General features: G+C 42.9%; 1 protein-coding gene across 3 annotated transcripts in view; it reads left to right on the top strand.

Annotated features, from left to right (window-relative positions):
- Window positions 1-13,633, top strand: part of adkb (adenosine kinase b) — an 88,082-nt gene that overhangs the window by 6,362 nt on the left and 68,087 nt on the right. For all 3 annotated transcript variants that reach the window (XM_030077057.1, XM_030077058.1, XM_030077059.1), the window contains exon 4: window positions 8,454-8,532. In XM_030077057.1, coding sequence (XP_029932917.1) covers window positions 8,454-8,532 — 79 coding nt within the window. The remainder of the gene's footprint in view (window positions 1-8,453; window positions 8,533-13,633) is intronic.

Genomic DNA, 13,633 nt, shown 5'->3' with positions numbered 1-13,633 from the left:
ACTTACCATATTTTTTCCTGAGTATCCCTCCCACTTTTACATTTTTTCACCCGTGTTTTCTGTTAAGATTAACTACCACATTTAAGTGAAGGCAACTTATGTACATTTCAGTTTGTATATACTCTGAAACTATTGTTGGGTGTAGTTTGCTGAAAAGAAAGGTGGTAACCACCCACTAAAGCAAATACAGAAATCACATCTCCTTGACCTTACTACTCTATCCTCCATATAAGGCAGCGCTTTCTCAAGGCTTTCTTACTCGCACCACTGTTGCTCACATTCATTCAGTGACTACAACATGGTGGCATGTGAGTCATATTGCTGCAAGTTCTGCTTTATATTATCACTGTTACTGTGATTATCAGTTAATGAGATGCACAGAAGATTATTTTCAGTGTATCCTGTTTAAAATGTTATTTTTACAATGTGACATGGTAAGAAACCAGCTTAATCTTATCACTGTCAGCTTCCTCTTTACATGCACAGACTGTTATATAAAGTTGCAGATCAGTATTTTTAGACCCAGTGCTGCTGATTTTGCTCTTGCACAAGTTTGGGTTGAACTGGTTCTTGCAGAGGCCAAATACAGAATAAACAGTATCTTGGTTATGTAGTTGTTTGCATTAACAGTAAATACTGCCATCAAGTGGCATAAAATAAAACTGTTTTCTTGGGAAGACTTTTCTTGAATGCAATTAGCCTTATTTTGATATGCAAAGATTAAAAAAAAAAAGTTTTAGGCTAAATATTGTCTTTGCTGAACATAATCATGAGCAGAGAGATGCAATCATTTGGTTTTGTATCATTCCCTGAAATATCATCTAATTGTGTTCACTATCTAATTTTTGAAATTGTATTTCAGTACATTAAGATGTGTCTTTCTTTTAGTCTCTGGTAGATATTTTACCATCACCCACACATCATTTTCTTAGTACTGAATTGCAGAAAATTAAAGTGTGTACTTTGCATGTCCAGCAGGGGGCAACAAAAGTCTGCTATTTGTTCCCCATGAGTCTCTGTAGAAGACAACATGTCAACATAATGAAAACACACACCTCTTTCTGCAGGTGATTATAGTGTGGGCAAATGCACATTTCATTTCGGGATAACTAGGTATTACAGGTTGTTTAGAATCACACTGCACTTCATATTATATCATCCACGCAAACCCTCTAGGGCGAGTTAACCATATCGTATTAGGCCTAATGATTATTAGTGTGTCAGATGAGTGAATCATTGTTACAGTGTATTGCCACCATCAAGGGGCAGTCGAGGGGGGAGGAAAAAAAGTTCAACAGGCTCCTGAATATTAGGCCTGTTCAAACATTTGTTTTATGACTCCCTCTGTCCAATGATAATTAATTGTTTACTTTCTCATCTCGGGATGATGGCGTGACTCTTTTCAGAGGTTGTTTGCTCACAGCAATTAAGTTCATCAGTGCTCATCCCCCCCCTCCCCTCCTTCCCTCACTCACTCTCTTTCTCTCTCTCCCCCCACTCTTTTTCTCTCTTTCTCTGTGCTAAATGCAGATTAGCGGCGTCACAATCGCATCCAGAATGAGAGTAAACTCCTCATTATGCCGTGTGACCCACTGCTGCATGAATAATTCAGGGCTGCAGTGTTAGTGGCTGGCTGTTATTAGCATTCCGGATGGGAAAGGAGAGAGAGTGGGAGAGAGAAAGAGAGAGAGAGAGGGTGGGAGGCTCATATCACTGACGGGGCTGACTCAGGGGGATCAGTGCTGGATTGAGACACACATCACACACACATCATCACACGACACGGGAGATCAGTGGAGGTGCCTCTCCGCTCACACACCCCGCTGTCTGTGTACATCTTACACACCCCTGCTGCTGCCGTGCAGTTCAATCTGCTTACTGGGAGGAAAACAACAAAGGCCCCTCTCACTGAGTACATGCTAAACACTCTGGCTCCTGGGTCTGTGTGTGTGATAGATTCTGCTCTGTAAACACACTTGACTCCCTTCACTCTACCCCTCTGTCTTTTTTTTTTTTCCTATATAACGAAGCGAATCGTGAGTGCTAGGAACCCCCAGCGGAGCTATCCTGGTGTGTTTGGAAGAGAAACAACCGTGTGTGCGCGTGTGTGTGTAGTCACATGCAAGCGTGCATGCAAGGCTGCATGTGCTTGCCATGGTGCCACTTCACTGGATGCACTCATGCTTGACTGAGTGTGTAGACACATTACACCCCCCCTTTTCTTCCTACTTCCCAGCCCCCTTGTCTGTTGCTGAGGCTGAGTGCTGTACTACAGTACTTAGCCTCACCTCTGCTGGCCCACTGGGGTCAGTACATCCGGCTCCCCTGCTGCTGAGGGCAAAGGTCACGGGCGCACATCCATCAGCCGACCTCTGAGCCAAAGAGAAAGAGCAGAGATTAATGGCACTCAACTGGTAATTGAGACATCAGAAACATGTTCAGCCGCCAACCGCTGCTCTTGATGTTTTATTGATATGCATGAATCTGACGATTTAGGGCACTTGCATAAATCTGACGTGCTCAACAGGGCTGTGCTCAACTGTAAGAAATGTGGATAGACCTTGTGAATTATGGAATACAAAAAAAAAAAAAAAAAATACAATGCAATACTTTTCAAATAATAGTAGCAGGAAAAAAAAAGATTAGGCCCATAACTTGTTCTACTGTTGCTTTTGATGAAGTAAGCTGGCGTGCTGTGATTCAGGATGATTGCTCCGTGTTAAAAGCATTCATGCTGCATCATGAGAGATGGCTGATGCAATCACAATTAAGGGCTTGTTGCTGGAGCTGTTAAAAAAAAAAAAAAAGAAAAAGAAAAAGAACAAGAAAATGCCTCTCTCTTGTTGACAGCAGCTGCCAGCAGGTGGTGCCAGAAGGAAACATCACAAGTCAAGGGGGTGTAACAAACATAATCCACATCTCTGTGCATGTGGGCGTCCTCCCCCCAACACACCCCTCTCCCTCAGCCCCCCCTCCTCTCCTCCACCAAAGAACGTGTTTTATAATTAAAATGTGGGCGTCTCAGCCGGTACATACAGCGTGTTCAGAAAGCATGCTCAGGGCTATTTTTAGTCATCTTTGAACCCCAGCCACACAGGAAAAGCCACCGATGGCAGCCCTCATGCATGTAAGCTAGTTAGTATACTATCTGTGGTGATCATTTCTCCACACCTTGCCTGCGTGGGGGCAGGAACGGGAGTCCTGACTGGTGAGCAGCAATACTCCCTGTGTGTTTAAAGTTCACACTGGGCCATATGGTCCCCACAGCAGGGGGTGTTGGTAGAATTATTCACATGGAGCATTGTGAATCACCAAGATCCCGGTATCAACCTCCAAGATGAGGGGAATGTCTCAAAGGCTTTGTGCTCAGGCTTCAAATCTCAATCCCCGGGAGAACACCAGAAGCCCCTCCTCGCTTACACATACACACACACACACTCTTCCCACTTTCTCTCTCTCACTCAATCTAACCATGTCCCTCTCTCTCTCTCTCTCTCTCTCTTTCATATACTCACACACTCTCACACTCTCTCCCACATCCACACAACACAGTGTGACAAACAACGCCACCCTCTACAGCATGAAGCCAGAGACCTGCAACATTTTAGAGGAAATAATATGAACTCATCCTCCATGACCAACACCCCCCACCCCCACCCCCGAAAATCCTTGAGTGCAGCCTAATTAAGTACAACACCAGTCCTCAGCTAATGCCAGCAAATGGGCTGCTGGATCGGCTGATTATTAAAGGGATGCACATTTGTTGTTTCTGCATTCTAATGCAATTATTCACCCATTATGACCATGTAATTGTGTACTTGTTAATTGTTCATGCAGTCTATAATGCGTGAAGGCTCATCATGGCTGGAGACATGCCGTTTTTGCATCGGGAAGGGACTCAGGACGGTTTTACTCAACTGGGACTGAATAGGGATTTACCCAAATGGATTGAGATACCTGGGTGATGGTGATATCGTAACGCTTTTGTGCAAATCAACATTCATCCCTCACTGTAGTCTATTAGAGCATGTCAGAGGACGGGAACAAGGCCTCACTCACTGTTTGAATCATCACTCATTTGTGTTCAGTACTTTTATGCACCTCATTCTTTGCCATCTATTCCATCCTGCCCTAATGTTCCACTGATAAGAATGTCCTATTCACTCTGCGTTCCTCATCGGTTGCTACACAGAGAGGCACTCTACAGGCATTGAATGAAAAGCACATCTATTTCTGAGGGGGAGAGCAGGCGCGGGAGAAGATAATTATTGATTTGAAATAAGAAAAGATAAGGCTCAACCTTGAGCAGCCCGGCGATAGCACACAGAACAGAATAATTAATGGGCCTGTCTTGTGTCGGGACAAGCTTTCACACTGAGACGAGCGTATTGATTTTAAACAGATAAACTGCGTAACCCTTTGTGAAGGGTTTGACAAACAATTTAATTGGGGGGAAAAACAACAATATTCCTCACCCTTTCCATCTCCCTTTCATCACGTCCCCAAGCTGTTTTTTCCTCTGCCTGACCTATGGAAACAATTACTGTGCATCAGGCCTTGTACTGCCTCCAGACTACCAAGGAAGGCTGGTGTAGGATGCACACACTGATTGGGGAATCTAATCATTGTAGAACCTGTCTCCACTCCAGATGCCTCTGTTGAAACTGGGATTACTGAAGCCTTTTAGCTGTATTGCCCCTCTCTAGTTGTGTGTGTATGTGAGAGCGAGAGAGAGAAAGATGGATCTGCCTGTTCAAATGTACCTGCCTGCTGTAGTTGAAGTAGAGATAATTTACTGTTCCTGTACCCCCCCCCTCCTAATCCCCTAGGAGAGCGGCAAAGAAGCCCCAGTCCTCTCACTCCTTCCCTTGCCCTCCCCTGATTAGTGATAGGGGCCGTTTGATCATGTTTCCCTGCCTGTCCTTGTGATTTGTAAGCTGTTTAAACGTGAACGAGGCAATTAAATAAGGACGAACGGCGAGGAGGAGAGTGGGTGCCGCGGTGATCATTAGCGATGAATTACCCCGGTGTGCACTCAAACACTCAGGAGGACTTTCAGGCCGACCACTCCCGAGGATCCAGATCCAATCTAGCCATTGATTAACAGAGACTTGTTCTTCCTGTGAAATCACTCGATGGGGATTTTAGGGCACTCATCCGGTCTTATTGAGATAGGCTAACATCAAAGGGGAATGAAGAGGGATTGGGTAAATGGGCTCGCCTTGCCCTCCATGTAAGAGACTTAGAGGAGCAAATCTTGAATTATTGCCTCATGTAAATAATCTACTCTGCTTTTTTTTTTTTTTTTTTTTTTTTTTTTTTTGGGGGGGTGGGGGGGGGGGGGGTGCGGTAAAGAGGAACTCATGAGTCACTCAGGGCAGAGAGCACTCATAGTACTTTGGAAGCTCTCATATTTCCCTTGATGGGAAACGATGGTGGGGGCTCCTGCCCCAGGAATGTAAACAACAAGATGTTCCTGACTTGTGTGATCTGCCCCGACAATTTGAACGTGTTAAGCTGGAGAGCTGCAGAGGTATTAGGCCTGGAGTGTGACTCTCAATATCCTCTGAATACAAATATTGCATTCAGTAGCCTAATTCACCCATTAAATTTGATTTGATTTAATCTGAATAAATAAGAGCCTCCATTAGTTACAAATTGGAAGGTATGAAATTGAAAAATAACACAGCGCCCCTAGTTAAGAGTGACATTTAAACGGAGTGTCAGGGGCAGTCTCTTGTAAAACACATGTTATATAATAGAGGCAGCCCCATACATCAGTGGAATGCATGGCATAGTTGGAATTGCTCTTCCATTGAACAACACAAGCCAGATTTAAAAGCACTGGTTACTAGTAGAGGACATTTTGTTCAAAACAATTTCTTTTTCTCCACTCCCTCCCATCACATAGTGAGCTTAGACTGCAGTAGATGGAAAGGGATTTTCTCTCCCTAAATGGCCAAGGGGGCCGTTTACGGTGTCACTACTATGGGATCACATGATGTTTGAGGGTGTAAAGGTCTCGAGGCAGCTGCTCCTTTTCGGATGGGATTTTCGAGGCGTCCAAGAGCAGGGCCCCATGCTGTCTGCACTGAAAGGTGGAGCAAATACTTCTAGGAAGGGAAAAAAAAGCTGAAATCCTCAGAAGCTGTGTGTCTATTTGAAATGGGTTCTGGAGTCCCTCGGCTGCCTTCATGTTATAAACACCCACAGTGCTCAAATTCTTCCTTTGTCAATGAGTCATAACAGGTGTCTCAGGAAGGATTTTTTTTTCCCCGGTTAGCATATTTTCCACTTGCATGGAAAGTTTTTTTTTTCTTTATTAGGAACATTCTGCCCTGGGTAGACCCCTTGCCTTGAGACATGATATGCAGACTTTCTTTGAAGCAGTAAAGGTTACTTTCACACTTCTTCAAAATTCAGCCATGCCTAGTTAAACCAGGTGATGTTGAAGTATTGAACACCTCTAGCTGACATATGTTGGTAAGCCATGATGCACTTTGCATACAAATGACTCCTTTCTGAAGTAAGCATATACATAAAACAAGTTCTTGCAGTTGAAAAATGGGCACAAGTTATTTCCAGGTTCAACCCAGATTCAAGCCTACTCAACCAAACTTGGAACCTTTGACCCCCTGAAAATGTTGTTTATCCTTTAAAAGGGAAGGCACTGGCACTGTTTAAGTATAGGCTTTATGTAACCAGCACCCCTTGGGATTATGCTCGGGCGTTTTCTGAACAACTCCTCTGACTCAGTTCATTTAAGGTGGAATTACACATAAAACCAGTGGGAATGGTATGATGTACCTTGAACCATTTACCATGTCATTGGAATTTTTCCCTGATGTAAATACACTTTCAAATAGACGGTTTTCAATTTACAGTTGAAAAAAATGCCAAGGACCTCCTAATGTGGCACATCATCTTGACTGCAAGTTAGGTCAATTTCCTTAGCCGGGTGGACACGTTTATATAGCCAGCCCTCTGGGAGGCTGTTTGTGTGAACGATGTGGAGAATACACATTATTCATGTTCTCAGCTCCCCAGATAAAGACTCTATCTCACAGCATAGCTTAGGCTTTGCATCATGTTACGCCTAAGCATGGAATATCCACAGCTATTGAAGTTTGCGATGGTAGCATGATGGAAAAATACAAAAATGATAGAAGTATCTACAGTATTACACCCGTAAACCCAGGGGTATTCCAGCGGTTTATGTTTGAAAACTTGGCAATTGTTTACTCCCCGTTCCCCAACGCCGTCTCTGTTTTCTCAACTTATTGTGTTTAGTCTGTTACAGTCATTCTAAATCTTGCATTACGGTTCAAACTTCAAACATTTAATCAGATGTGGTCTCTCCCTAAACAAGTTATCCTGGTTATGAGGTTTTGTACACAAGGCAAACTGTTTTTTTTTTTTTTTTAATCACCTGAAGACACCGCCTAAGAAATAGAAAGTCGACACTGCCTCCCTGCCAAAGTGATTACAAGAGTCTTTTCCTTTGTGCAGGCATGAGAGAACAGTCAAATTCTCTTATAAATGACTTTCCCTGCTCATCTTGCTTTAATGCTGTATGGCTAACTACAACCATGTGGAGACAGTGTTCCTTTTTCTGCTTTTATCAAGCTGACATTCAGGCCTTAAGTGCTTCTTTTTAAAATCCAGCAACATTTGTGGTGAGGTATCCCATTTAACAAAATCCAGAGTTTCCTTGCTATTTTTTTTCTCTCCTTCTTCTTCTTCTTCTTCTTTTCAAGTTTATACAAACGATTTTCACCTGGGATTGTTACGGTTTTAGCCTGTTAGAAATGTATACCTCTTTCCAAATTTGTTATACTGTAGACTCAATACACAGCTGACTTCTTCACAAGAAATAAAACCTAGAGTGTTTGAGAATAAGCCCCATGACTTAGCTCAAAACAAATAGTGACTGTGAAATAAGGTTATTAGGCGAAGAAAAGAGCGCCGCTACTTGTTGTTACTCGTTATTGAATCTGTAACATGCCAAGTAAGTATGATATCATTTACTGTTCTTCATAAACACACAGTCCAAAACGTCTTAATTTTTTTTTGGGATGTGTCTGAAAATGTTGACAAAACACTTACAGGGCTCCCATAAATAACATTTTTCTATCCTCTGTTTATATCAGGTCCTCAGTTGTGCCTGTTATAACTGCTCCCTGTGGACCTTGTATTGACTAAGTGGTGTTGCCTAGCAATCTTAAATTACCCCTTGCTGCTCCTTTGCATGTCATGATGTGATGAGGGCTGAGGATAGATATGTTTTTTTTTCCTTTGGCCCATGTTATAAGGTGGTTATATCTGGTGGCTCATCTAGAGCTTTATTACAAGGTCTGTTCTTGGGTTTCCTGTTTACCTACTCTGTGGCATATGGCTAACCTTGAATGGTGTCTCTCATGACAGCTCTTACATTGTACCTTCATGTATTTCAGGTTTGACGAAATTGTCAAGAAGAACAAAGTTGAATACCATGCTGGTGGTTCCACCCAGAACTCAGTGAAAATTGCCCAGGTTAGTCATTTCTGGCCTTCTGAAGTGTGTCTGAATGTGTTTTGAATGTACAGTAGCATGCCTGTAACCTTAGATTTGTCAGCTAGGCAGCCCTGGGAATACAGAGCATAGCAGCATGGCACGTTGACATATTACAGTTTTAGGCGGTGCAAATTCATCAGACCTGCCACGGAAAGAGAAAGGAGGGGGGGAAATTCATAATATTTGCAATGTTATCTAGTTGGCCTAATTTCCTGAGACATATCAAACATCAATTAGGGAGAATTACAAGTAGATGCAATTAACATGTCACAACAAATTATATCAAACAAACGCTGATCTTCTCCCTGGCTGTTAGACAGATTTGAGCATCTAAAAGAAACTGGTGATTGTCCAAATCTAAAATGGCAATCTAAACTCAAGAAGATTATTCACTGAATCCTTTTTTATACTAACTGCAATAAGTCTGTAAATTTGACATGCAGTGATTAGCTGCTGATAAGGCTTTGGTCCGCTCACAATAAACAAAGAAAAAGCATCCAGCTGAAAAATAATTCTCTTCCAAGGAGAAATGAGTGCAGAAGCTAATTGACAGGCTGATGTTTGTGAAAGCGCAGCCATTTCCTTGTGTGGGTTTTTTGTTTGTATGTGTCAGTATAGTGTGTAGTTTGTGTTTGTGTTTGCACACATGTGCATGTGTGTGTGTGTGTGCATTTAGCACAAGAGAGATACAGAGAGAGAGGGAAAAGAAGGCAGGCAGGCCCTCAGGCTGCCAGCATCTCCATGCTTTGGAGACAGTAAACATCCTTTTAAAAGAGGCGCAGAGCTGTGCACCTCCATGCAAACACTCTTTAATTATGAAGATCAGAAGCGTTTGCATAAACCTCACTCACTCAGAGACATGCCAACTTGATTTTATTCTTTCAGCAACAAGGCTCTCCCTCCCCGTTTCCAAAATGTTAAATCCTATCTGCTTGATGCAATTGGATTTTGGAAACTGCTGGGCTCACTCTGCCTACTTGAGTCAGTTTGACTTAATTACAACCTTGAAAAATCTGATCGCAAATTTTTCAGCACAGATTATTTCCACCCTCTCATAGTTAGAGTAGCTGGAGCCATGATTCAGCTTGGTGTGTGTCTTCAGTTAAGACATAGACCTTGACAAGGAGTTTTCATGTTTTATTTAAGAGGACACTGAAGGAACCGCCCTGAGGTATGTACCAACTCCCTTGTGAAATCAGATGGAGAAGGAGATTTTTGTTGCTCACTGCCAACACTAGAGAAAGAGCCCTCATGTCCTCTGTGCCCTCTGAGATGCATTCACTCAGCTAAATTGGTCTCGTAATGGCATGGCGGACCCAAGTCAAACGGTATTCTACTCTGTTTATTTGGTTATTTACCCCCTTCAGAGAGGAGATGTAGAGCTGATTCTGAAATACTCAAGATAACAAGAGTGTTTTCTTCCCACACCCAGAAGTCTCAGAAACATTTTCTGTCAATATATACCTTGAAGCACTGGCTTTTCCACATTTCACTTTCAGGTTATGGTGTTCTTTTAAGAAAAATGTATAATGCATAACTGGCTCCCAGATTATCACATTGTAGCACCTGCAATATGTGAAACTTCAAACCCTGCTGTATTGTGGAAGCTGAACCTTCAAACACGAATGATATGCACTGCAGCACTGAATCCACATCAAAGGGCCTAGTGACTAAATGAGATGCTCGATCCAGGGCAGGTTTGCTCAGGAGCACCATCGCCGCTGGAAGAGAGAAGTGTTCAGAGGCTTTGCACAGGAATCGCTGCACACGCTGGGAAAACCCAGGGTGTGGGAGGATCAATGCCTTGCCAGTAGAACACTCCTTTCTCCAAAACCCAACTGCTTCATTGGGGGCTGTAATAGGTTAAATACCCCTGCTTCATCTGAGTTTAGATTTCTACACCATCAAGGAAAACCTAAACCTCGGCTTTAAGAAGATGCAGAATCAATCGTAATTGGATTTGGCAAAATGAGAATTGACCAAACCAAGGCTTAGACGGATAAGTATTGTTTTCCTCTAACTTCTACATCTACCCCCACTCTTTGATTGAGATGGTTTGTTGCAGCGTTTGCTAGTTGTCAATTGGTTGTAGTCAGTTCTATCTTTAGCAGCAGGACTTTTTTTTTTTTTATTTTTTTTATTCTCATGCGTTACTGCTCCAGTCACTACTTACCCATATTCAAAGTGCACATTGTGACACACTAGAAGTCCCACGGTAGATGTGTCAACACATTTGTACTTCCTTAGCTGTGCGCCACTGCTCCGCAATAAGCGTTAGATCTTGTTTGGATCAAGCCGGGAAAGTTGCAAGCGTGTATGCAGGGCTCTCTGGCTCTGATTCTTTAGAAACATGGAATGATAGAAGTGGGTTGGAGGTTGTTGCCTTTGCCCGAGCTCTAACAACACCATGCCCTGAAGGGGCATCCTGAATAAAGGCTCACCTGCTGGAGCTAGCAGGGCTGCAAGGTAACAAACACCAGCCCTCTGTCGCTTGCTCACACACAGCCTTGCACATCAAAGGCTTCTGCACAGATAGGGTGAGGTGGGAAACAACAATCATATTTTTCAGTCATTTACACAGTTGAGGGGAAAAAATTGTGGTCTTTCTGGGCATGTGATCCAGGATTTGGTACCGCCAAGCATGCATGGTGTTTATCACAGGTGACAGAATTGGTGGGGGGAGCCGGTTGACTGGAGGGCTGTATCAAGAAGCACAGTCAATTCATTTAGACAGAACATCAAAGTCCCCCAACAGCTCCTAAGGGCCCAGAGATTGAAGTCTGTGAGCATAGACAGGCTCATAGGGAGTTATTGCTGCTACCAGGGAGCTAGATTATACTCTGAATGCAAATAGCATGCCTCTTGTAAACCGTGCGTTTTCATTATGATCCTCACAAATCAACAGCATTGACATATTTCATTTCTTTGCACGGTAAATGTATTTTGTACACCCCACCTCCCATTAACCAAAGGAACAAATTGCTCTGTGTAAGTGCACTAGCTGTGAACTTGCCACAAAAAGTTATGATTAAGTGTGTTCCCTTTCTTTATTTAGATTTTGTGTGATGCTTGGAGTCCATATCATCAATTCACTATGATGTCTTAATTATTGTTTAGAAAGTAAAGGCTTTTGAAAAATCTCCCGTCTCTGTTATGGTTATGATGCCTGTTTAACATTTCCTCAGACTTTGTCAATCGTGGAAGGGGTGAATGGGGCCCAGGCTTGGATGTTAGCTCAGAGCTCTTAATTGGAAACGCATGTGTACCGTACTGTTGAAAGTTCTATTTAAAAAACAGAAAAATCCCACAGCACTACTTGACTTCGAAAGGTCCTCACCAGCTCATATTTTGTAGGGATACTTAAACTGGGTTTGATGTCTCATTGTAGGCACTGACTTATTTCTCGGGGTGAAAATATTCCATGACCTAATGTTTGGCTTTACAGCTCGTTTTGTTAAATAAATAAAGAAAAGCAACTTGCCTCCATTTGAATGGACTAAATGAAGAAATGCCCATGTCTGGTACCACTTACTGAAAGGAGGACAGTTAAGGAGAAAGAGTAGAGCTTTTGTGCTCAAACTGTGTGGTTGAGGTTCAGGAGGATGTGCTTACACATTAAAAAAAGTCATTCACATTTTTACTGTTGGTGCACTGTTTATTGCTCGTGTTCTTTTTCCACTTTATGATCCGTGCTTAAGCAAATATTCTTTGTCTGTAAGTAGATTCGAGGGGCGTTTGAGACCTTCAATTGCAGTTCATTGTTTAGCCTCCGGGACCTACACAAGAGCTTTGAATTTTTTGTTTTGTTATGTTTTTTGATCACTTTGAGTGTGTGTACAGTATGTGAGCGGTGCGCGTGCTTGTATAGATCTCAGTGCAGCTGTGCTGAAATGAGCATCCTAATGGCTGATTAAAACCTGAACCCTGGTGAGCCTTTGAGTTTCACACCACAGAAATCAAGCCTCTCAAGTACACGCCTGTTGTTAAAGCAAAGCCTCTTGTTTGTTTTAAGACAGGTTAATTGCTGCACCAGCAGCTCTGAGTTGTTTGATGGCACCCGGCTTCAGCCTATTTTTCCCATTACTAAACAGTGGAAGGTCACAGTCTATTAAGCTGTGTGAGAGACACATAGAACCAAATGGATTTTTTTTTTCTATTCCCACTTTCACTCCTCCTTGACATTCCAGGTGTGCAAGCGTGCACTTGAGGAGGCCTCCATTGTTTTCTCCTGCACAAACGGCGGAAGAAAAGAACGCCTCATTCGCTTTGATGAGCAATGTGTTCATGCGTGGGCTTCAATGTCACCCGCCATGAGGCAGCTGTGAAGTCGCAGCTCATGTCTGTGTTGCCATTTACTCAATGATGAAGTGGGGAGATCTCTGTTGGTTCCACCAATGCCAGTCCCCACCACCCCTCCTACCTATAAAATACACACACACTCCATACATACTTTCACCTTTTTAGCAAGTGATTTTTTTTTTTCCCCATCTCAACTGTATTGTGACTTGTATGTCACAGCTAATACCAGTGTGTGTAAAATCCCAGGCGCTGTGATCACAATGATAAAGGTTGACTGGGCAATTATGTAAGACTTTGTCATCAGAGGGATTTGTTAACAGCTGATGGCCCTGCAGAGTGCCGCCTTCTTTCTTGTGTTTCCTCGAATTTGACTTTCATATGAAAATAATTTGTTTGATTTCATTTTCATCTCAGTTGCATGAGTATCGAGCAGCTCCAGCGAGAAATGCCACAGATTGTTGTAAAGGTGACATATTACCATCCCTGTTGAAGTTAATTTGCCATCAAATTTGCGACTTAATTTAAGACGCCAAAGGGAAGACATGGGGAGTTGATTGTAACTCATAAGTATGCATTGGAAAGAGTGTTGATTAACACTGAGGGCTCGGGAGACAGGCACACTCAATGTGTATCATCTGGCCTCAGAGGCTGGCAGTGGAATTGAATGTGATGTCTTGCATAACGTGTCCTTGCTTTAAGTCCTTGGTTCTAGGCTCAGGAAGAAAGGGTGAACCATTGGCCTGCTTGCTTTTGTTTGGGCTGTTGTACTCTTGCCCGGGCT

Source organism: Myripristis murdjan, chromosome 19 (genome assembly GCF_902150065.1).
Source record: "Myripristis murdjan chromosome 19, fMyrMur1.1, whole genome shotgun sequence".
NCBI classification, from domain to species: Eukaryota; Metazoa; Chordata; class Actinopteri; order Holocentriformes; family Holocentridae; genus Myripristis; species Myripristis murdjan.
Note: the sequence above shows the minus strand (reverse complement) of the source record. Positions and strands in the feature narration are given on the sequence as shown.